At 42.6% G+C, this 24,532-nt stretch overlaps 1 protein-coding gene across 1 annotated transcript in view; it reads left to right on the top strand.

The window, feature by feature from the left end:
• C4H10orf90 (chromosome 4 C10orf90 homolog) overlaps positions 1–12,923 on the top strand; it is a 70,152-nt gene extending 57,229 nt beyond the window's left edge. The window contains exons 7-9 of the mRNA XM_034062107.1: positions 10,064–10,127; positions 11,424–11,523; positions 12,018–12,923. Coding sequence (XP_033917998.1) covers positions 10,064–10,127; positions 11,424–11,523; positions 12,018–12,056 — 203 coding nt within the window. The 3' untranslated portion in view covers positions 12,057–12,923. The remainder of the gene's footprint in view (positions 1–10,063; positions 10,128–11,423; positions 11,524–12,017) is intronic.
• Positions 12,924–24,532: the final 11,609 nt, after the last annotated feature.

The following is a 24,532-nucleotide window of genomic DNA, read 5'->3' as shown; positions in this document are numbered from 1 at the left end:
GCAGGAAAGCTGGGCCTAGTCCCCATCTCGGGCTCTTTTCCTGCTTTGCATTGCAGAGTACCAATTGCTTTCATTACAGCTGTGCTGTTTGCTGTGGTATGACAGAGTCCACCTTTCATCAGATAGGAAATGGGTTTTTATAGTAAAAACTAAATAAAGAGAAGCAAACAAAGCACAAAACACAAGTTATATTTTAAAGACTAGCTAAAATCCATTCCCCACCTCCATTAACCAAGTTAATTTACCTGGGTTGAGAGCTCTCAGAGCCATGCTGCCCTGCAGTGTTGGGGCTCAGCACCAGCACCAGGAAGCTCTTCCAGCAGTGGCACAGGCCAGGAGTTAGTCTTATATCTTAGAAGGAGCAGCAAATATACCCCCCTTTGGTTGGCTTCAAAAGTCCCTCAAACCATTCCCCAAATATATTATGAAACAAAACCAAAAGGTTGGACCTATTTCTCCTGAAATTATAATTAAAGATTAATCTTTATGCTTGCTTAATGAGCAATAAAAGCATAATATTGAAATATATGAATTAATTATTCAAGTAAATGACTATTTCCCTCTTTCAGCGGCTAGTCATTAAAGAGAAATTTGTCTAAAGAGAATCTTTAGTTTCTGTAACTCATCTGCCCTCGTGTAATTTTCTGTTTGTGAGATCTTCATTTTTCTAATGACAGAAGTGTCACTTTAAGCATAACTGTGATTAATATTGGAAATCCTAGACCCCCGATAAAGCACAACTGCGTAGGCTGCAGTCCAGAGGGCTGTGTAGGAGTGTACCAAGCTCATTTAATTTGCTCTGAGTCCTGATAGTTGGTATTTTGGGGCTTCTCCTGGTGGATGTTATTGTGCAGAAAGATCAGTATTGTGAGTGAGACCCAGAGTGGAGGGTCTTGGTTTCCTACCCATGCTCCTAAGTTTTTCTATCTCCAATCCTGCTTGCAGAAGAGACAAGGGCGTCTCTCCCGTGCTCACCAAGGATGTCTGTGTTCTGATATCTGTGCTGATTACATCCCCATTCCACCAGGATCACAGCCTCTCCTTCTCTTCCTTTGTTGCCATCATTATTCTGCATTCTCTGCAAAGGCCATTTTAGCATGTAAAATGTGCTTTTACAGCAATGAAGGTCTTTGTGTCATGTACTAGAAAACAAAAGGAAAATGGAAGGAAAATGCAGGGGTGCAAGAATGGTTCCATTTACAGAGGTGGGAAGTGGACACCAAAATCCTGGTGATTTAAGGATGCCATTTCATATTACAGCCCAAAGCAAGGGAGACTGTGGGCACGAGCAGCAGTGTCACAGCCTGCTCTGTCTCTGCATATGGCCCATCCATGGCCCATCCATTTCAGTTGGATCAGTGATCTGATATAGCAGGAGCTGCTTTTTAGTTATTTTTCATCACTTTTTCTTAGTTTTTTTTTAGTTATTATTAAATAGGTTTCCCTCTTTGAGGTTCAGATCAAATGACTGGTCCAGCTCATCAAACAGTGATGTGATCAGACGAGCTGACACAGGGGAGACAGGAGGGAAGGTAGAAGATGGTGAGGGAAGAGAGCAGCATTGCCTCCCAAAGGACACATGGCAGGGTTCATCCCTGATTCTGTATTTCAAACCCAGTTCTTCAAGAGGTAAAGAGCCTGAGGTTTATGCAGGGGTCAACCTGGCCAGAAAAGGAAAAAGAAGAGACACATCCTACAGTGTGTCTGTATGTCATGGAGTCCTGGAATGGTTTGGGTTGGAAGGGAGCTTAAAGCCCATCCAGCTCCAACCCCTGCCACGGGCAGGGACCCCTTCCACTGGAGCAGCTGCTCCAAGCCCCTGTGTCCAACCTGGCCTTGAGCACTGCCAGGGATGGGGCAGCCACAGCTTCTCTGGGCACCCTGTGCCAGCGCCTCAGCACCCTCACAGGGAACAGCTTCTGCCTAAGAGCTCAGCTCAGTCTCCCCTGTTCTGGCAGGTTCAAGCCATTCCCCTTGGCCTGTCCCTACATCCCTTGTCCCAAGCCCCTCTCCAGCTTTCCTGCAGCCCCTTTAGTTACTGTCCAAACACATTAAGTCCTCAATGCCACCTCCATCTCTGGTTGAACCTGGTTGAGTCAGCTGTGGTCTATAAGTGGATGACTTTGACACCAAAGCTGGGAACAGAGGCTGTGGCTGAGGCTCAATGTTGTGTTATTGCAACCGTTGCTTTCCAGGATACAGTCCAGTTGTTTTGGGTGCCCTGGGCAGAGACCTTCCCCATGTCCTCCTTATGGTGCCATGTACATTCCTATAGTCATCTGGAAGCTTATGCCTCTTGCAGCCACTTATAAAGACCATAACAGTTATGAGACTTCAGTCATCATTAGAAGTCAAGGGAACTGGGCAGTTCTGTAGACACAAGACAGTTGCTTTGCCACATCCCCATATCCATTGGCATTGTATTTGGTGGTTCTTCTGTTTTCCCTGCTAGTCTTAAGAAATCTCTCCCGACCACAGACTGCCCTCATGTTTTTTGGTCTCAGGAAGCAGGCAGCTTTTCCACAGCAACACACATTGAAACAGCACTTGAAATTAAGAACCCAAGTGAGTCAAATGATGACCTGGAAACTTGCTTAAGTATACAGAGTTGTACTGATGACACCTCTAGGCTTCAGGGTGTGATCTTGTGGTTACCTTTTTCAGTCTGATGGTTTTCTGCTGTCTTGTTTTTCCTCTTTCCTGTTGCCTTTGGGATTTGTAGAGGTAGAAGGCTGAGGCTCTGAGGTCCATAGGGCTCATTGCCAGGACGCCCTCGTGCACTTTCAAACAGGCTTTTTCCTAAGAGCAATTTGTCTGATGAGTTTAATTTCCACTGACCCCGACACAGTGACCCCAGGGATGGTTTATAGGCATGTTTGTGGCTGGGCAGAAGCAGCATCCGTCTGTGCAGCCCAGAGGTGCTCACACACTTGCTGCAAGCACTGGCGATAACATCAGCTATTCAATTTGTTTTCCACCACCCAAAGCCATTCCCTGGCCATTCCCCACATGCACATCCATGCCTATGGGGGAAAGCAGCACAGGAGAGGTGGGGTTGTCCCCTTGGACAATCTGCTGTTGTGGCAGATGTAAATGGGGATTAAACCACAGCATGAGGCTTTTCTTTCTGCACCGGACAAGTTTGCTGTGATTATCTCTCTGAAATAAGCTTGCTATGTGCTTCTGGACTAAAAGCATTTATTCCAATAAGATGGTTTTCACCCAGAAATAAGAGCATTGACCTTCGGAGATTTTTCTCCATTCAAGATTATTCCATCAGGCTAAAGTGTCTTTACTGATAACATGAAATGATTAGCTAGGACGGTTTTCCAGTGTTCTGACAGTGTTGTTATAACTTTAGTTTCCTGAAGGGAGCAAGAAATAATTGGCATTCGACATCATTCCCATACAAATACCAACATCTGTGCAGTTCCCATTTACCTTCCCATCCAAAACCCCCCAAGTTGTTTTAATTGTAAGTCATGGGCAGGATTTTACGAAGGAATCTTAACAGATTGAAAGTGTTGATCATGCAGAAGGTTTTAGCATCACAAGAGCACTTTGAAGGCAGAGAACCTGCAACTCTCACACTTGTTTTTGTGCAGTGTCATGTGTGCTGCTGCATTAGGAGAGTGCTAATTAGTCCAAGATAGACTACTCGGCTGCTGACTATGTCGAGCAAATTAGAGATCCCACTGTGATGAACTGAATAGAAACAATGTCCAAAGAACTGGATTTAAATCTCCAAAACCTTCATGTAATTACTTCAGTGACAGGACTACCAGCTGTTTATAGGCCTTTAAATCTGCATAATGAACAGCCTTGTGATCTTAGTGTATGCGAGCACTTTGAGGGCTTTAAAGGAAATTTCTCAGGCACATATGGTTTTTTCATACCTTCCATTTTCCTTCCCTTTGAGAGGGTGGTGGTTCATTGGAAATGGCAATGTAAGTTGAACTGTTTAACCCCTGCCATGGTGCCTGTTGTGTTTTCTCTGGATTTGGTTCCAAATCCTATATCTTTAGTACTGTTTTGGAATCAGGTTTGTACCTCCTCAGTAGTGCTTCTAAGCCTCTCCAAAAAGCTTTATTGTAACTACAATAAGCCTGAGTGTGTGTGAGGATTGCTGTTTGTTTGCTGGTGTTTTCAAGGGGTTGGTTTCTTAAGAAGCTCTAGGCCAGGGAGGTTTTCATTTGGGCTATGGAGAGAGGAGATGGCAATCACAGGACTTACAATAAGTGCACAGCCAGCAAATCCTGCAGTTGCTAATGTGCATCCTTGTGGACTTCAGATGCTGTTGGTGGCTGAGGAGATGTCTGCAGCCACCAGCACATCTCTAATCATGTGTGACTTCAGTTGTGCCATTCCTCAGGTTCCTTTTCCCCATCACTCACAGTTAGCAGCAGTGCCCCCGACCCTGTCAGTACCAGGTCTCTTGGTCAAGGCTGACAGATCTGAATAAAGACTAAGCTGCAGCAAGGCAATTGAATTAGGAAGAGGAATGACCCATTTTTGTGATATTATTCTTCATCACATTTATTAGAGCAGTGGGTATGAGTCAGCACAGCAGCACATTTCAGGTCATTGGCACTGGGTGACACAATCCCTTGAGATACTGATGCTCAGACTTATTGTGACAACACGGGAAGGGGTGATGGAGTGAATGGGGTGGCATCATGTCCCCTCTGTGCCCTCATCCTCACAAAGGGGGGAGATAGCCAGCCCCTGTGCTAGGAAGGTGGCAATAAATTGGAAACTCTTCAAATCTGAAGAGTTTTCTGTATGATGATGGCAGCACTGAAATTATGTGCCCTGTAATGGATGACTCACAAAGTTCAGTCAGTTTGCTGGGGGATAATTTCATTGGAGTCTTGCAGTAGCCAAATAGGAAACTGAATTTCTGGTGATGGACATTTTAATCCAGGAGCAAAAGGTTTGATTTCAGCTATGATTAGAAACTGCAGCATAAGAAGTCAGGATTAAGAAGCTGGTGCAGATTTTACCAAGGCTTAAATTAATACTTCATAAATGAACAAGATCTGTCAAACCTTCTTTCATAATTGCTATTTTCTGAAAGTATTTTGTACCTTTCAAAACTACATACTCTAATCTACCACAAATGATTTAGGAAAGCCAGGTAAGATGCAAATTAATTCTTTTGCTGAACTAAATCTGTGAACATTCAAGTATCATTTGGACAGAGTGGACTGAAATCTCCTGCATGATGCCTCAAATTAGTATGAAAATAGGGTGGGTTTTTTTTCTTTCATTCTTCAAAACAGCTTTTTTTAGACATATGAATGATATTTTCCAGTGTTAAGACTGAAATATTATGGAGGACCAGAAGTCTCAACAAGACAGAACTGAGCAGCTGCAAAGCCCATAAACCATCTTCTCTTGGGTGAAGGACCCCTTTGGAGCTTCAGCATCTCTGTGAGATGAGCAGGGAGTCCACATCTTCACCATCAGACCTTTAGCTAATGGATTATTGCACTTCTTATAATACCAAAACCTCATCTGTTGACTGCAGCTGATGCAATTCATTGCATGAAGTCATGGACAAACAATGTGTGAAAGTTTGGGCAGCACCCCTGGGTGTAGGCACTACTTCATATTCCCTTGCTGCATTCCCAGTCCAGTGCTATGGGGATGCTAAGGAGAATGCCACCTTGACATTTACCTTAGCTTCAAGACCAGTTTATTTTTGAAGGGACTGTTGATTTTAAAAAGCAGTGTTTAAAATAGTATTTTATATCATAGAACTTCTGTGGATGAATGGGTTTTGGGTGAATTATTTCTCAGTTCAGTAAAAAAGCAGTTTAATAAGGAACCGCCACTATCAGCACTTTGCTTTTCAGGGACTGGCTACACATCCTCAAAGGTACATTTTAGCTCCTCATAAACACTTATAATTTGCATTTATCTTAGGAGAACACGTTATGCATATTCTGACAGGCAGAGTTTAACCTTTGATAAATTTTGCCACTCTTTTTTAAGTGTTTCAGTGATTTATTGGTAAATAACAAGTCGGGGGATGGTTCCAACACAATCATTTTATCTGTTCTCTGTCTAAACATTTACTAACTTCCCAAGCAGGGAAGTTACTCATCCTGTCTGAGGTGCAGTTTAGCATTAGTTAACATATATTACAATGATGACCCATTTACCTTCATTTGCAAGTTGCTGAAGTAGCTTCTTTCTCCAGCTATGGAGATGTGTTGTACACACTGTTGGTGTAGGCACCAGAATCCCAGTAGTTTCACAAGGTTTGAATAAAACACCAGTGAAGTGTTTCATGCCTATCTGTCAATACCTCTTTTAACTGCAGGGCATCACTGGAAATGCTGAAGGTATGCTTTGAAATCCCATGTTTTCTAGCCGTCAGAATAGTTTTCTCCAAAAGTAGTAGAAAGCTATGAAACTTGATAAGGAACTTTGATAAAATGCAATTTAGTACTATGAACCCGGAGAATTGTCCACCTTATAGCCCACTTTGATCCTTGCTTCGTACGGAAGAATGTTAATTCAGGTCTTTGTGATGTGTTTGGCAGGTTATTATGGTTCTGAATGTGTGCTGCTCTTCCACTTTGAGGTATACTCTTCTAATATTGAATAGTTAATATTGAATCATAGAATCATAGAACAGTTTGGATTGGAAAGATCATCCAGTTCCAACCCCCCTGCCATGGGCAGGGACACCTCACACTAAACCATGGCACCCAAGGCTCTGTCCAACCTGGCCTTGAGCACTGCCAGGGATGGAGCATTCACAACTTCCCTAGGCAACCCATTCCAGTGCCTCAGCACCCTCACAGTAAAGAACTTCTTCCTTATAAAATATATATATGTATTACATTAATACAGGTATAATATATATATTATGTTTTTGAATTCTAATCCTAAAACCCATTGAGGATTAGCCTTACTTCTTCTTGATGCTGGCGTATGATTCTTATATATAGCAACCTGAGAGTGAGCTAGGTGATACTACATGGGTGTTAAGTGTTAACCTTTGACTCCAAGCTGCTTCACAAAGGGTACTTTTAGAACCAAGGCAGAGTTCTGTTTTTCTTGGAAGTTTTTCCTCAGGGTTTCTTTCTAATCCTTCCCTTCCCAGCCACCTGCACTGGCACATACTTTGTTCCAAGCAGGATTGCCGGGGCTTGATGCCCTTCAAGACCATTTCTGTGCCATCAGAAGAGGATTATTCTGCAGTTAGAGCCTTATGCTCAAGCACCAATTTTAGACTGGATGTAAGGAAGAAGTTCTTTACTGTGAGGGTGCTGAGGCACTGGAATGGGTTACCCAGGGAGGTTGTGAATGCTCCATCCCTGGCAGTGTTCAAGGCCAGGTTGGACAGAGCCTTGGGTGCCATGGTTTAGTGTGAGGTGTCCCTGGGCATGGCAGGGGGTTGGAACTGAATGATCTTAAGGTCCTTTCCAACCCTGACTGTTGTATGATTCTATTCTATGATTCACCAACACAGCTTTCAGCTTCTGTGGTACCTCCCAGCATTCCAAGACAGAGGTCAGTCTGTTTTAGTGATTCACAGGAAAAATAGAGATGAATTTGTCATGCTGTTTACAAGATAGGTCACTGGCCTGCAGATCCCTGGTTGGGTTTTTTATCCCTTGCATGTTCTGGTGCCTGCACACAGAGGTCTGGAAGTGTTAATGTGTCATTAACAGCTTCTATTTAGGAAAAAAAAAAAACGGGGAAATCCATAAAACAATTCATTTTGTACCAGAAATCCTACACCTGCAAACTCCCTGAATAAGAATTCATAATGTTCCTATGCACTGAGAGCAGATGTCAGTCCCAGTTCATAGGAAATCATATGAAACTCAGGCTCTGTGCTGGCCAGTAATGCTGTTGGGTAGTATTGCATCTCAGGAGAGATTTGCTTTGACTTACTGTGTGAGGGCTTGGTGCAGGTAGTGCAGCTTCTTCTGGGGTGTTATTTCCAATGCCCTCAGCCTTTCTTCTGTGCCCAAGTACAGGAGAACACATAGAACTGGTTGTTTTATGAGGGATCTAATACTGAGGACCACATAGACAAAAAAAAGATGCCTGGGTTTGCTGTGCAGCATGAAGTGCTCCTGCTTTTGTTTTAGCACTGCAGAGAAACCATAGGGATGGCTCTGTATGATTTCAGAGTTATCCCATACCATTCTCCAGGTTAGGGGTACATGCCTTGCTGGAAGGGATGCATCCTGCAATCCCAAGCTGTCAGAATGAGGTTTTCAAGCTCAAGCAGCAAGGGGCTATGCTGAGGCTTCTCTGAACTGCACTGGGATCCACACTGGTCTCAGCAAATCAATGGGCCTGGACCAACTGGGTCATGGGCAATCTGCTCCCTTAAGTTTCAGTCTTATTCAGGCAATAACATCCAAGCGTTTATTGCTTTTAAGTTAATCAACATGTACATGAACATAAACCCACTAACAAATAAAAGACAAATTCTATTTTCCTAGCAAATTGGGCATGTTGCTTATGTGGACTGAAGATTTAATAAGCACAATGAAGTGCAGGCAACTGCTGAGTGCAGGATAGTTAGTCCTCAGGCAGAGGAGGCTTCCACCCCTTCTCAGTTTGTGTTCAGAATAGGAGCTGCTGCAAAGCTTGCTGTTATTTCTACATCGAGACACAACAGTGATCTTCAAGGACACGTAGTGTTTTCCTGGGAAATGCAGTAATCTGAGTATGACTTTGCCTCTGGGTGTAACCCTGTAAGCTCCTCGGGGCTGTTTGGTTGCTGAAACATCTCCCATGTAGATCCCTGAAACACTTTGTGTGTTAAACAGCAGGGAAGGAAACCTAGTGGGGAAGGAGCCTTTCTTTTAGGTAGTAGTCACTGGGTCTGCTCAGGGGCAGTTCTGGAATGAATTATTCTCTGTATTCTCTGCCTTGATTATTGTATTTTGCCTCTTGAGTGAGATGGCAGCAAGATGCTGATGCGGTGCCTGCTGTGATATATATATTATGTCTTGGAAAATGAAAGTGCTTAAAATTTGCATGTATATTTATCATATGTCCTGCAAAGATACTTGCAAATACCTTTAATATTCAGTTTCTTGTGGCTGCAGAAGGCATTATACCCCTGAGCTCAGTACCCTGGAGAAACCATATGGATGTGGCTGGGTGTAGAGAACGCTCTGGTCATCCTCCTGTTCAGAAACCAGAGTGTAAAACCAGTTCTTCCATACATCTAAATTTTCCTTCATCATCCTGGTGCACATCTGAATAACACAGATGTGCAGGCAACAATCCTCCCCCCTCTCCCTGATAAACGTGGTTAAACAGAGTCTCCTTCATCAAGAACCAGTTCTGATTATGTATTTACTGGCTTCCCACCTTGTCCAAACACCATCCCTCCCCATTCAGAAACCATTGCAAGGAAGGTGTTAAAATTACCTATTCCTGACACTCACCATCTTCTAAAATCAGTAATTATTTTCCTGTATCCAGGGAAATACTGATTAGATTTATCTCAGATATCTTCATATTTGATCAGGAAAGAGCAATATAATTTTCCTCCTCCTAAAGCTCATCATAATAATTCACAGCCCTGCAAAACAGGTGTAAATTGAATCAGAAATAATCATACCAGCCCAGGTTCCCAACACATATTAGAATCATAGAAACAAGTAGGTTGGAAAAGACCTTTAAGATCATCAAGTGCAACCATTAGCTGAGGATATGGCTAGTGTGCACACGGGAACATGGGCAAAGTAGATTATTTGATAGAGCAGAAATCATTGCTGGCTCTTGTTCTGAATAGAGGGCTCACACAGCTGTATGTGACAATCACAAGCCTGCTATGGAGGTGGTTGCTACTGGTTTTATCCATCATTCCCTTTCTGTGGAGCAGCTTCAGGAACCAATCCAGCTCCAGGTGAAGTTGTTAAATATGTTCCCATTGACCTGTAGAGATTTGGATATCCAGCCTTAAGCCATCAAAAGCTTAACCAGAGACAGCATAATATCATGACTACATAAAGCATGATATATAATGTTTCAGTAAACACAGATTTCTTCAATGTTAATGTTATTTTCCTTCTAGATAACCTCTTCAAACCAAAGGAAAGATTCATTCCCGAGAAGGAGATGCATATGAGATCTAAAAGGTACAAAGCACTTCTGTCTTGAGTTCACTGCTAACCACTGCCATCTCACACCTAAGGCGGCCTATTTCCATGTCATATTCATACACTGGAGGGTTAGTCTGTCACATTGCTTGCCATGTTTTTGTGCAATTCCCATGGTTTTCTTCAACCCTATCAGGTTGATAGATTTGGGATATCCCTGCTCTTTTCTAGCAGTTTCGGACAGCATGGGGTACCCATGGCATGAAAACTAAGTCATAGAATCATAGAATAGGGTTGGAAAGGTCCTTAAGATCATCTAGTTCCAACCCCCTCTTAGAATCATAGAACTATAGAATGGTTTGGATTGGAAGGGATCTTAGAGATCATCCAGTTCCATCTCATGTTCAACATTCAAAAATCTAAGCAGTACAATCACTTTGATAGGGTTTTTATTTACCATGATTATATCACAGAGAATGGGAATTCCAGCAGACAGGAGTGTGTTGCCTGATTTAACTGCATTGCAGTTCATGCCATCATTTCCAGCAAGGAAAGCTGCAAATGGCTTCCATGCAGAATTCATCCTGGTCTTAAGAGTGCTCAAGATCTGTGTCACTTCTCCAAAATACAATCTCCAGCCAACGCGGGCTGCTTCAAGAACTCACTATTGCAAAATACCATGAGTTAAAATCAGAACTAAACAGGCTTTGTACACATGCAGAGAACAGGTCTGACTTTCTTTTCAGACTCTGTGGCATTTTATCATTGGTTTCAATTGAAAATATCAGATCAGAAGTCACCTTTTGGAGGACAACTTATGCTATTTATAGGATAGAGAGATTGCATTCTCCTTGAATTCCTAATGACAGTAAAAAATGTTAACAATCTACAGTCATATAATGATGGTTTTCTCATATTTGAGGAAAATAAGTCAAAATAATTGTTTGGCATTAATTTTGTGACTTAAATAAAAAAACCCCAAAAAGTGTACAGGCCAGATTCTGGTTTGAATTATGTTGCTATAAATTGAAACCAACTCCACTGAGCTCATTAGAAGCTGATGCAGAACATTGCTGTTGCATTCAGATAACCTGATCCCATCTCTTTCATTTTTAGTCCAGAATTAGGAGTGGTTTTCAACAAGACAGCTTCTATATAAAAACATTATTGTTAATCATTTGCAATTAAAAATATTTTCTAAATCTAATTCAAGTATTTGGAGATGCCCATTAATGAGAAGTATTGCGCTGAAGGCAAATGTTCCCCATAGGAAAAACAAATGATTTGTGGCTCCCAGGGCTGACATGTGGAGTTAACTTTCTAAATTCATTGCAGGATTTATGACAACTTACCTGAAGTGAAAAAGAAACAAGAAGAAAAACAGAAACGGATCATCATCCAGAGTAACAAACTGCGTGTTGAGAACTTTAAAAAGGTGAGGACTTACTGGAAGGCTGAGTTTTGTAACCCTTCTTTACCTGGGAATGGGGTCCATAGAGGCAGCACAGCTTTGTGTTCTTAAACCTTGTCCTTGGGTTTAGGTACTTCTTTAAACTGGAATTAACAGCTGAACCTTGTGTTGGAATAAGCATCCTCAACTTTATAAATGCGTAATTACTTAGTTGTGGTAGAAAGCTGCCTTAGCACATGTAATCCCAGCGCAGCCCTGAGGCATTCCCAGATAATCCTGCTCCGCGTTGCACATAACTATCAGTTTCCCCTTGTTTCAGTTCTCTCTTCATCTAATGACACCTTTCCTGTCCAACAAGGAAAAACCTTTCAGTGTCTGGGGGTTTAGTCATTAGTTTCAATGTAGGCAGCAGATTTGAAGTCTGAGAATATTAAAATCATCTCACCTACAGCATCAGTTGCATCCACTTCATCTATTTTAACAAGATCTTAAGGTTGTTTTGCATTGTTTTTCCCTAGCAATTACTGGACCAGCTCCTTCAAAGAAACACGGAGTGACAAAGGATTCTCTTGCCCATCATCCTAAATGGACCTTGAATTCCTCTGACTGCCATAAAATTCATTGTTATCTCAATTACCTGGAGGTGTTGTTCTTGTCTTTGGCTCTTTATATGAAGAAAGAACATTTATATTTCAATTGAAATTTTAAGGCAACTTTCAGGTAATCAAAGCCAGTCTGAAAGGGACACTGCTGTTTCAGAGCATCACCTTTTGGTCGGTTTGCCCATAGAAGATAACCTAAACAATTTTAAATGCAAACACTGAATGACAGTGGTATTATTTGTCTTAAGATTTTCAAAAGGATGTATCTCTGTAGCCACAGACCTGGGTTTTATAAGATCTGGACTATGTATTTTACTGAGGTATCCTATTAATTGATTTCCTGTGAGTTAAATCCTTGAAGTAAAGAAAAATGAAAAGCATTATTTGTTATGTTTAGAAACAAGCTGAAATAGCATTCCCACATCATCATAGAAGCAGCAGTTTCACATTAATACTTAACATACCAACAGGGACCAATATTTTAGCTCTCTGGAGAGCTCTATTCCTGTTTATGTAGTGAATCTACATAGCAAGCTTACCTGTTAAAGAGCAATACTTTAAAACTTGATTATAACAGGGTTTTGTGTTTTTCATTGTAATATATATTTTACTCCACTTCTATGATCACTAAGTATTTATAGAAATGGCATATTAAGAAGTGGTGCCAAGAAGTATGTTTGCATCAAAACTGCAGAACTAAAACCATCTGTAATGTTTCCTCCAAAAATATTTAAATCTTTATTTGTACATTTTGGAAGCAAAAACAACCAGCTTACAAACCAATGGAGTTTATTTATGGAATAAAACATGAATATACTATTGATCCAACTGCTACGTTTTTATTTGGTCCTGTTAAATATAACACAATGATTGAAAGTGCTTGAGAAGCCTTTGCATGCCACAAATCCTATGGTAAAAAAGTATTGCCCATAAAAAACATAGCAAGTGTTAACCTCTGTTACACAAACACTCAACTGAGTGTGCTTGAATTTGGCCTTTGAATCTATGCTTTATTTTTCTATTCTAGCTTGAGATGTAAGGTCAGGGGTTTTGGAAGAAGGATGTTTGGGAGCTGGGCTTTGACCACAGCAATAGCCTCCAGCTGTGTGACCTGTGCTGGACACCAGGAACTTAGTTATATCTTGTGTTCTGACTGCCTCTGTTCGATTACTTTGTGTTTCAGCTTCCTAGCTGGTAAAGTAGGATTAATGATGTTAATTTTAGTGTATTGAACAAATACATTGCATTCCAGATTGATACCTTTAAAACCTCATCAAATAATTCAATACATTTCAAGACAACATCTAAGGTAAGGTAATGCTGCTGTAAGGAAGAAATTGGCATGGTCCTTCCCCAGAAAGAAGTCTTTTCAAGCAAGTAATACTGTACTGGAACCTGAAGTCAAGGCTGCAAGACAACAGCTCTGAGTACAACTTGTACAAAGGACTGTAAGTAGAAGCATCCACTGAGCTTTGCAGCTCAGCTGCTTGGTAGAGCTGCTCTCCTGTGGGTTCACTGATCCCCCTTGCTGCTCTCCAGGATAAACATGTGGCCTGCCTTAAACAGGAGGGCCTTTCTCTGGTGGACTGCTGGATCTCCACCAGAGTGATAAATTATAGCCATAAACGCACCCACACACGGTATCCTAGACTGAATCTGAAGGATTATCTTTCAAGCTTTGGTTTGGTTATAGCTCACTACAACTAGAGACATTTCCTACAGATGTCAGTGCCAAAATCCCTTTGATTTCAGTAGGAACTTAGCATTTCTTCCCTTTGGTTTCTTAGTCTCTAGTTTCTCGACTTCAGAGAAATGCAGCTTTGGTTCATCAAGTCTGTACCCTTAAGGAACATTATTTCCTGCACACATCCATACAGAAATACTATATACATTTCAGCCTGTTTTACTGTATTTGTTTTGTGTATATTTAAGCCTGCTTGTAATCTCACCCTAGAGCCAGAGCAAGAGGTTTTGGAATTGAGACAAGGTATTTGATATTTAGTATCTGCGGAGCACATAGCACTATACTCATTGTCAGGGATGTCTCCTCATGTGGGACTGACCACTGGTGTCAGCAGGAGAAGAGAACCCCAAAGCTTTTCCTTCTTTTCCCACTTCTCTGACAGAGTGGAAAGGTCAAAGTCTTCCTCATTAGAAGTGAAAGAGTATTTTATGTTGAAATTGGACATTTGTCCTGCAGGATGCTCAGGAACTGAAGGGAGATAGCTTAATCTGTCATAAAATATCTTTCCAATATACCCATAGAATTATATATGCATATTTGATATTCTCACTGTCTGGATGGGAATATCAAGGAGAGGAACTGATCCTCCCTAGAAATCACAGCACCCAGATCCTTCTGATAATACAAACCACGTGAGCAACAGAAATGAATGGCAGAGGCTTGATGTGACATGGTTCAGCCAGGTTTCTGTCCCTTGTCATTGTCATGCTAACCAGGGCAAGACACTTCTCAGCTGATCCAGTTTCCTCCTTGCTGGGCATCCTTGGAGACAGGGTACCACACTAGTCTGCTGCATCCTCACCTCCACTGGCTCATGAGGTACTTGAGCTTCTCAAGGACTTAAAGCCTATGGGCTTGTAAAAAGGTTATTTCCAGATGTTTTTAGTTTATATAAATGTAATTTTCAAAATCTGTAGCACAAATACATGGAAATTTAAGGTGGAAATTCTCTTGTGGAATTTCTCCTGTATAAATAATCTTGGGAGTAAACCTAGTGAGCAAAACGCATGATGCAAATCACTGTCTGGGAATTTCTCATATGATATGAAACCTTTGCTTGAGGAAACCATAAATGATCTCTCTTGCAAACCTAATTTCTCTTTCTGGGCCTTAGACAAGAAGGTATCTGGTAATGTACCCAGCGAACAATTCTGACATTCATTCCAGCTCTACAATCTAGTCATTGTAATGGGAAATAGACTGTACCGGAAAATGGTATTTCAGGAAAAAAATGAGCTCTATGCAAGTAGGCATCAAGTTAATGAAGTTTGGAGTTAGGAAAAAAATAGACATAATTCCACATTGGATTTGCTGGCATTTCAAAGTAAAGTGTACATTTGTCACTGCACAGTACTTGACACAGAAAACTCACAACCTAAACTGGAGATCACCCACACTTGTCAAATGCTGTGATTTTCCTTCTTGTTGGATGCTGTTTGAGTTCAGGTTCCCTGGCTGTCCACCCATGCCCTGTGTCTTCAGCAGAGACATTTTCCTGCTGGTACAGCTCCACAAGGATTAACATCTCATTGTGATTTGCTTCCCATATCCCTCACTGGGACATCTCTTTCACACCACTGTTTATGTGTCCACAGAACTGCATTTATTAATGGATGTTGGTTAAGGTGAGATGCTGAGATGGTTTTTGGGTGTTACAGCACAGAGCCTGAATAGACTTGCCAACAAATTGACTTAGTGTTCTCCTTCCAAACAGAAAGCCTCTTGGTAGAGTTGACTTTTTGCATTATCCAAAACAGAGCCCATATGGGGAATGCGGTGGTTTAGGTGTGCAAGACATGGTGTTTGCTTGCTGGCATCATTAATTTCATCTGACAAAAATACCTCATTAAGGATCGAAAGTCATTGCAATGTAAAGCACTGAGGGTTACAGTATTCAGGGGATTTACTTTAAACCCAAATATTTTCCTGTGTATGTGTATGCGAGTCATTAGTTACTTCTTCAAGTTTACTCAGCTGCTCAGATAGATGAGGAGACTGTCTGGGTAAGGCTTTTTAGGGGTTTTGTTGTTGAGGATCTGAGGTTGGCCACGTTAGTGTAATGCTTTCTGTGAGAGAGCAAGGAAAACAACACAAAAAGCAGGGATAAAGTTCCTGGCATCTCTCCTCTAGGAAACCATTCCCCAACGCAGCCATCCCAGTAAGAACTCCATGGCTAAGAACACCCAGCTCGCCTTGTCTGCAGAGATATTTGCCCCTTTGGCTTCAGGGACAAAAATGCCTGTGTGCCTCGATGGGTGGGTAATTATCTTTCCAGGAGCATTGACTGGCCACTTGTTCACTGACAGAGCACACAGTGCATAGGGTTGTCCCACAAGGTCGTATTTCATTAAGGGCTATGACTTAAGCCTGTGTAGTTTATTACTCAGTCTGCTTCATGCTGAGCTGGGTTACAGCCGGCTGGATGCCTGTGAGATGCCCTCACTGTGCTCCCCTGCTGTCCTGGCCACAGGTCAGCACCAGGCAATGGGGGTTTGCAAAGTCCAAACCCCAGCTGAGACCATTCCCAAGCTGATGTCTTCTGCATAAAAGGTGTCTACAAAGTGGCACGAAGTAGATGCAAGGACACCTAGGCATAAAGGTTTGTTAGGGTAAAAGAAGATACTGAAAACCTTGTCAATAACTGTAAGTAGAGAAGCTTGATGTATGTAGGGAAATATCTGTTAAACTTTTATTCAAATATGATATCACAATTGCAAAAGTCCTTGCCCAAAGTCCTTATAAAGAGAGAGAAACCTGTGTTGGTTGTTGAGTGCTACACAAAGTCTGCCCATATCAATGATGTATTGGGCTCTTGAAGTGAAATTTGTCTCCCAAAGGAGCTACCTGGAGATGTTTCAGGAGGTTGTGATTGCAATGTCTGTTTAGCTGTGACAGAACAGTTGAAAGAAGCATGTAAGTTGTCCTTGCCCATGGCAAAGGGTTGGAACTGGGTGATCTATAAGGTTCCTTCCAACACAAACCATTCTAGGACTCTATGATTCTATGGTTTCCATACTGAAGATAAAAAGCATCCTCTTTAAGTCAGGCATCTTACTTTAGAATAGTTCTCCTTGGTTCTGTACCAAAGCTGTAGGAGGCAGGATTACTTAATACCCACTTTAGATGACCTACTGACTAAGCTAATGAGGTGTGTCATCTCCTTACCAGCTGCAGAGTGATTAAAGAAAGGGGGGAAAAAAGGAGAAGAAATGGCACAAGTGTGCTCATGATGCACACAACTATATAAAATAACTAAATAGGCAAAGTGCAATGAAGTGCTTGAGGTTTGTGTTGCAGAGATGGGAAGATGTAAAAGAGCCCCTAATTGCAGAATTATTTTTGGCTTTAGAACTTGGTCACAGTAATGTGTTTTTACACTTCATGTTTTCAATGCTTTTATCTCCTACAGTATCTTGCAATGACAAGACTTGATATATGGTATAGGGAGATCCTTATGCAAACATGTATTACATGCAGGCTGTTCTGTGGTTCTAGAGTTACTGCAGGTCTGCAGTTGGCTTCAGAAATTGACAGTAGAAAATGGCAAAGATCCTTTTGAAACCATTTTAGCTTCATCTCCTCACTAGGGCCATCTGTTAATACACCATCTAACGGCTTTTGCAGCTCTTGAAGCTGTACCTGAATGGGGATACTTCCATTTTTATTTCATGTTTCTGTGCTTTTTTGGAGCTTTTTGTTGCCTGAAGTAAGTGGGGACTTTGCATCCCCTTCTGGGGTCATAGGGGGAAAGTTATTGAAGAACATGACCAGAGAGTGGTCACAAGAATGGTGTCCAGTGTGACCTGGGACTGATTTTCCTATTACCTGATAATGGTGTCTGAGAGAAAGGTCCCTCAGCAACCATTGTGGTGAATTGTAATAAGTAATTGTGTCACTGCAGAATGAGGCAGGGAGTCCTGCATCCAGCTCTGAGGCCCCAACACAGAAAGGACATGGAGCTGATGGAGTGAGGCCAGAGGGGCCATGGAGATGCTGCGAGGGCTGGAGCAGCTCTGCTCTGGAGCCAGGCTGAGAGAGCTGGGCTGGGGCAGCCTGGACAAGAGAAGGCTCCTGAAGGGGAGACCTGAGAGCAGCTCCAGTGCCTAAAGGGGCTGCAGGAAAGCTGGAGAGGGGCTTGGGACAAGGGCCTGTAGGGACAGGCCAAGAGGAATGGCTTGAACCTGCCAGAACAGGGGAGACTGAGCTGAGCTCTGAGGCAGAAGCTGTTCCCTGTGAGGGTGCTGAGGCGCTGGCACAGGGTGCCCAGAGAAGCTGTGGCTGCCCCATCCCTGGCAGTGTTCAAGGCCAGGTTGGACACAGGGGCTTGGAGCAGCTGCTCCAGTGGAAGGGGTCCCTGCCCATGGCAGGGGTTGGAGCTGTATGAGCTTTAAGGTCCCTTCCAACACAAACCAGGCTGGGATTCCATGTATTTTGAATAATCCCCAATGACAGTGTTGTGGTCTTCACCAGCCTTGCAGAGATGTCAAGGACAGGGAATTACCAGTGCATTCTATATTACTGATTTATAGAGAAATAAACCAGTGCTCGAATATTATATCCACTTTCATTCTTCGTGACTAATGTTGTTACAATGAATACCAGAGGAATTAGTAATGAATACCCACTTACTGTAAAGCGTTGCCAAATATATACTTAACTTGTAATGCTACTGGGAGCACATATATAATTTTTGTGTTTGTTGTTATGTAAAAATATAACTTGGGTCTAAATTTAATTATGTAATGGCATAAGTTAAATTGCATGAAAGATATATAATTATGGGCTGCCTGTTCTATCTAGTACTATTAGCTGATGTTAAAACCCAACATTTTACTTCTGTTTGTTTTCGTTTTGAGAGGTTTCACTTGCCGGGTTTGTAACCCAAAGCAAATGTAAGTTTTGCAATAGAATATGACTATAGAATCATAGAATCACAGAATGGTTTGGGTTGGAAAGGACCTTAAGATCATCCAGTTCCAACCCCTCTGCCATGGGCAGGGACATCTCACACTAAACCATGGCACCCATGGCTCTGTCCAACCTGGCCTTGAACACTGCCAGGGATGGAGCATTCACAACCTCCCTGGGCAACCCATTCCAGTGCCTCAGCACCCTCACAGTAAAGAATTTCTTCCTTATATCCAATCTAAACCTCCCTGTTTCAGTTTGACCCCATTACCCCTTGTTCTGTCACTACAGTCCCTAATGAAGAGTCCCTCCCCAGCATCCTTATAGGCCCCCTTCAGATACTGGAAGCTGCTCTGAGGTCTCCATGCAGCCTTCTCTTCTCCAGGCTGAACAGCCCCAACTTTCTCAGCCTGTCTCCATATAGAAGGTGCTCCAGCCCCTGAGCATCCTCGTGGCCTCCTCTGGACTTGTTCCAACAGAAGCTTGTGTCAAAAGAAGCTGTTTCTTTGTTTCATGAATAATATGAGATTAAGACCTAATTGATTTCACTCTCCTGTGATGTATGCCACAGGCCTTTTTCATGATTTCTCTCTGATTTCCCAACAGGGATAGCTCTTTTTCTTTAAACCCCCCCCCAAAACACACTGTCCTCCTAATACACTGTCCCAGCACTTACGATGATGGATGTTGCATTGTTCTGTGGTTTGCAGAGGGCTAGACAGGAATATTAAAGATATATGACTTCATAGTTTCTAGTCTGAGCTGAAAGCTGTCCTCTGCTGAGCCATGTAAAAGTCTGTGGCTTCTTCTCTTCCCTTTGTTTTCAGGGAGGCAGTGAAATTTGGAGCAGCAGATCAAAGGGCTTGTTCTCAGTGTCTGGTCTGAAGTATAAAGAAGAAGACATTTAATGGGTTATTATTTGTTGTATTTCAAGGGATTTTAGCACAGGAGTCCTTCCTGCCATGCTCTCAGGCATGTCCTGTCTGATAGAAGGATTCCGCCGGAGAATCATCGCTTTTCAGAATGGGTATTAAAATCAGTAGCAAAGCTTAAAATGATGTTTCTTCCACTGTGGAACAATAAGGATCTATTCAGGTGGTCTGAAAACTAAGCAGCTACTCAGGCCCTCAGGGAGTGGATACAGATGTCCAGAGCGTAGACCCAAATGACTCTGGTTTGGATGTTCCAGGATTCCATTGTAGCAGCTGTTAGGCAGGAGAACCTTGGTCCTTCTTCCTACACAGCAGAAATCCCTTCTCATTACAGTAAATTGTGGTTGATGAACAGCAGAGCACCAAACAGGGAGAGACCAGCACCTTTTTATTCATTTCCTTATTTAACAGAGTATTAATCCCTGTTGGACAGCATCAGACAAGCTGGCGTGCCACAATCCTTGCTGTGCACTGCAAGGAAGAGTAAGGATCATCAGTTACTGCAATGAGTAAGAAAATGACAGTGCCAGATTGAAATGAGGAGATTTAGGGGTGTGCATGCACATTGAAGAAGGTTGTTTATCTATTTATTTATTATTTATGAAGTATTTAGTTACGTGTTACTGAGACTGAAGAAGAACATTTAGTTAGTGTGGTTTTCTTCTTCCTCAAGGAAGGCTGCAAGAGGAATATGTCAATGGCCCAATTGGTGAGGAGTAAAGCCAGGAGCTGAGCCTTCATCCCCTGAGGACACCGAGGCTGTTGGGTCAGGGTGCTGGGCACAACAGGAAGGTACCCAAGGTGGGGATGGTGCCCTAAGGGAGGCTCAGCTGCAGGGTAGGAGCACAGGAGGCCCAGCTGCTGGTGGTGTCTGTGCTCATGGAGAGCTCTGTGTTTGCATGACCGAGGGTTTATGCTACAGGAAAAGAATGTAACCAGGAACTGTGTGAGGTTTGGGTCTTTTTGTGTTTTAACTGCCCAAGAATTTAGGGGTTGCTGCTGTTGTTGTTAAGTTCCTGTATCCTTGGAGCGGTGGGTTTCTTTGTTTGCTCTTCCTTGAGCTCCTCTTGGCTTTTTCACCCTTGGCCCTGTTACAGCAGTCTGCAACAGTCTCTGTAGTTTCCCTATAAAGCAGTATATACAGCTTAATCAGCATTAAAGCTGAGCTTACTCCCCTGCTTTGTTAGAGGAAAGGAGCTGTTTTCCAGAAGGATGCTGCAGTACAGAGGTAGGATAAGCCAGGCAGAGCAGGAAGGGTAGGAAGGTGATGGGCACGCACAGCTCTCCATCAGCCCTTCTTCCAGGTAGAAATGATGCTAGCAGGCAGTGTTCTCCAAACACAGCTTAGTGGAAGGGACTGGCTCCCTCAGATTATGTTTTATCCCTGACAGCCTAAAAATACTGCATCTCACTCATAAATGTATAAATAACTTCAGAATGGATGTGTCAATTTTATGTGAACATAATGTTAGAACACTTTATATTCAAAGTAGAGGTTGGTATCTAGAAACACTTCATTTTTGGAGTTCTGTGATCCACGATAAAAGTAATTCAGTATTATATCCTGTTGATATGCAGGGTCTGGCTGCTGCAAGGTGCTGGCTGGTTTTCCCTGTGCTTGCTCTCTCAGCTGGGCTGGCAAGTTCAAAGCTTCAGGGCAGACATGTGAGATGAATTTGGTGTTAGGATAGCTTTAGGACAGGAGGAGGAAAAGGTCATAAACAAAGCATGGAGCTACAAGGTGAGTGGAAGGGAAGATAGGAAAGGCCAGGCTGGACTGGGCTTGGAGCTGCTCTAATGGAAGGAGTCCCTGCCCATGGCAGGGGGTCGGAACTGGGTGAGCTTTAAGATCCCTTCCAGCCCAAACCATTCCCTGATTCTATGATTCTCTGTGTTTATTTACAACAGAAAGCTAAGTCTGCTGGCCTTGCATTGCATTTCATGGGCTTAATCTCTTGGTTGAGCCTCACTCTGCTGCTCAGCAAGACATGCTGGAGTACACACTCACTAAAGATAAGGAGGGTGAAAACTTGACCTGGAAATCCATAGAATGCAGCATCCCTCACGTATGTGCAGTAGGCAATACTTACAGCCAGTGTTTTATTTCAGTGCACAGACCTGATGGATGCTACTCTTAGGAGCTCACTATCTCGGTTTGACTGTTATGACAGAGGTCTATAGCTAAGCTCGGCGGCTAAAGGTCAAGCGGTATCTCTGCCTGTTAATTATAGCGGACTGTAATCTACCAGCGCAGCCACAACGCAGCCGGATCTTGATTTCGCAGAGAGTTAATGAAGTGAGGGAGGGCTGGAGACACAAAGTCTCAGCAGCTGGCTGGGGGACAGCGGATTTCAAAGGGAAAAGCTTCTTTGTTTTGTTTTGTTTACTCTTAAGAGGCAAAAACTTCAGCCTGGAGGCCCCAAACCCATAGATCCCTGTAGCTAAGCCCAGACGAGTCTTCGTGCGTTTTGGCACACATGGGAATAAAAGGACTTGGGTTTCTGGATCAGGCTCAATGTGTAATCACAGCGAGGTTTCCTGGATATCCAAAAGGATATCGTGGCTTATCTGGGAAGATGTGGGAGCTGAGGTGTTTTCTCTGACCAGAACCTCTTATCTTGGGATTGTTCAGTTATCTGAGGTGGTTTATCTTTCTCTTCATTTAACTCAGCCTGTAATGAGAAATGCAATTCCTGCTCTAGCACAGAAGTGTAGCAGACATAGCTTTCTTTTTTACCTTTATCCTTTTAATGTTTATTCATTTTTCCTTTTTATCTTTTATTTTCCTCTTTCATTTTTTCTTTTTTCCTTTTTCCTTTTTATCTTTTTTCCTTTTTATCTTTTTTCCTTTTTGACTTTCCCCCCTTTTCCTTTTGTACCCCCTTTTTTTCTTATTTTCCCTTTCTTTTCCTTTCCCTTTCTTTTCCTTTCTCCTTTTCTTATACACCATACCCTATAATGTACCGCAATCCATCTAACAAGTGCCATACACCTTGTTATGGTGCCTTCCACCTAATGCCACAAAAGCATCACAATATAATAGTCTGGAGGTTTTAAATTTAATATATATCCTCTCCATCCGCTTTTTATTTGTTCATGTTGCCTCCATTAGTCACTAATCCCTTCTCAAAACTCCTTTAACCAAGGGGAAACTAACGAAGGTTGAAGTTTCCCTCAGAGCATCCTTTTCCTTTCCAGTGCCTGCACTAAGCCGTATGTTATGCTTGTTTCCAGGTAAGTTATTCCACTCTGCTCTCTTCCGTACTGTTCTCTTCTGCATTGACATTTTCAGTGCCATGTGAACTAAAGCCCCTGCATGAATTAGTAATTTGATAACCAGAGTCCGAGCCAACAGCCTATATTGTCATACAGTCAAATATTAAGTGTTAAAAATCACAGGTGCTCTTTACATCAAATCGTTTTCACATGTAAATGCAACCTGAAGGTTAAGCGACTTCAGCTTGTCCTATTCAAGTGACACAGTGACACAAGTCAAAGGCAAGTGTAAGAGCTGGAGAGAAAAGGATGCAGTAGCTATAAGCCCTGCTCCATGAATGACAAGAGGTAACGATTAATGCAGGACGCATTCCTGAGCATTACCAATTCTCACTGTACCCAGCTGAAAGAGGTTGTTAAATGTTTCCAAACCACTTCAAGGGGAAGCAGGGGCCATGCAGTTGAAAGACCTGCCTGCAGAGGGGACCGAATAAGATCTCAGAGCTCCTTGTCACTTCATTCCCTGCTTTTCCCACTAGCTGCAGGTGACCCAGAGCCACATATCTCAAAGCAGAGGGATGCTACAACAGTGGGATCCATCCTTTTCAGTTTGCAGGTGGTGGCTGGCTTGCTTTTCCTGCAGAGCAGGGGCTGAGGCTCAAAGCTGAGTGCAAACCAAGCTACCAGCACATGCTGGCCTCTGTCTATAGCAGGAGAGATGAAAGGGCAATGTGTTAGGTTTAACTCTCCCAAGAAGATTAAAGAACAAAATGACTGTTTAGCTGTCCATATGCTGTTGGCATTGCAGGATAGCCTTAAACTAAATGGAGTGCATGCTTTGGAAAGAAAAGCTTGGTTGAAGTAAAGGAAAACTATAGAGTAAAGAAGATAAGAAAGACAAAAATACGGGGATGGGGTTAATCATAAAGAAGTAGTAGGAAAAGATAGGAACATAAAGAAACCCCCATCAGCTGTGAGACACTGCCACATAACATCACAACCACCCCCCTCATTCCTGTTCCCCGGACAATGCTAAAGAACAAAGCAGGGAAGGATGGATGGAGAGCAAGTGCCCGCAGGAATAACCTGGGGAATCGGGACTGTGCCCTCCTTTGAAGCAGCCCCACAACCTGGATGCAATTTTCATTTCCTGCAGGGAAATGTGGCCTTGTTCTTTCTGAAGTGGGTAAACCAAGCCTCGTAAAACTGATTGTGGGAGGTGGTTTAACACGAGGAGCTCAAAGTCAAGGTTTGGCCTCTCTTATGCACAGAGCAGTGAGGCAGGGGAGCTTCAGATTAACTTCCCCTTCTTTCTAAAGGCTTTTGAATCTGCGGTGGTTGTGCTGTTGTTCTGCAGAGCCAGAGGTAACTAAGTCAGTAGCATTTCTATGTGGATGTCATTAATAGCGTATCTGGGGCTGCTTTGTGATAAACCATCAATTTATCAACTTCAAGCCCATAAAACTAGTGTGGTAAAATGCAATCCCTTTGGTTGAGTTCTGGGGGAGGAGGAGGAACTGATAATATCTCCTTCATTCATGCTAGTGAATGACCAAGATATAATTGGCTCCACATTCACTGTTAGCAAATAGTGTTACTCACAATAGAAGTACTACCATTTAAGTGAAAAG

This window comes from Melopsittacus undulatus, chromosome 4 (genome assembly GCF_012275295.1).
Source record: "Melopsittacus undulatus isolate bMelUnd1 chromosome 4, bMelUnd1.mat.Z, whole genome shotgun sequence".
Lineage (NCBI taxonomy): Eukaryota > Metazoa > Chordata > Aves > Psittaciformes > Psittaculidae > Melopsittacus > Melopsittacus undulatus.
This window is presented reverse-complemented; position numbering and strand designations above follow the sequence as displayed.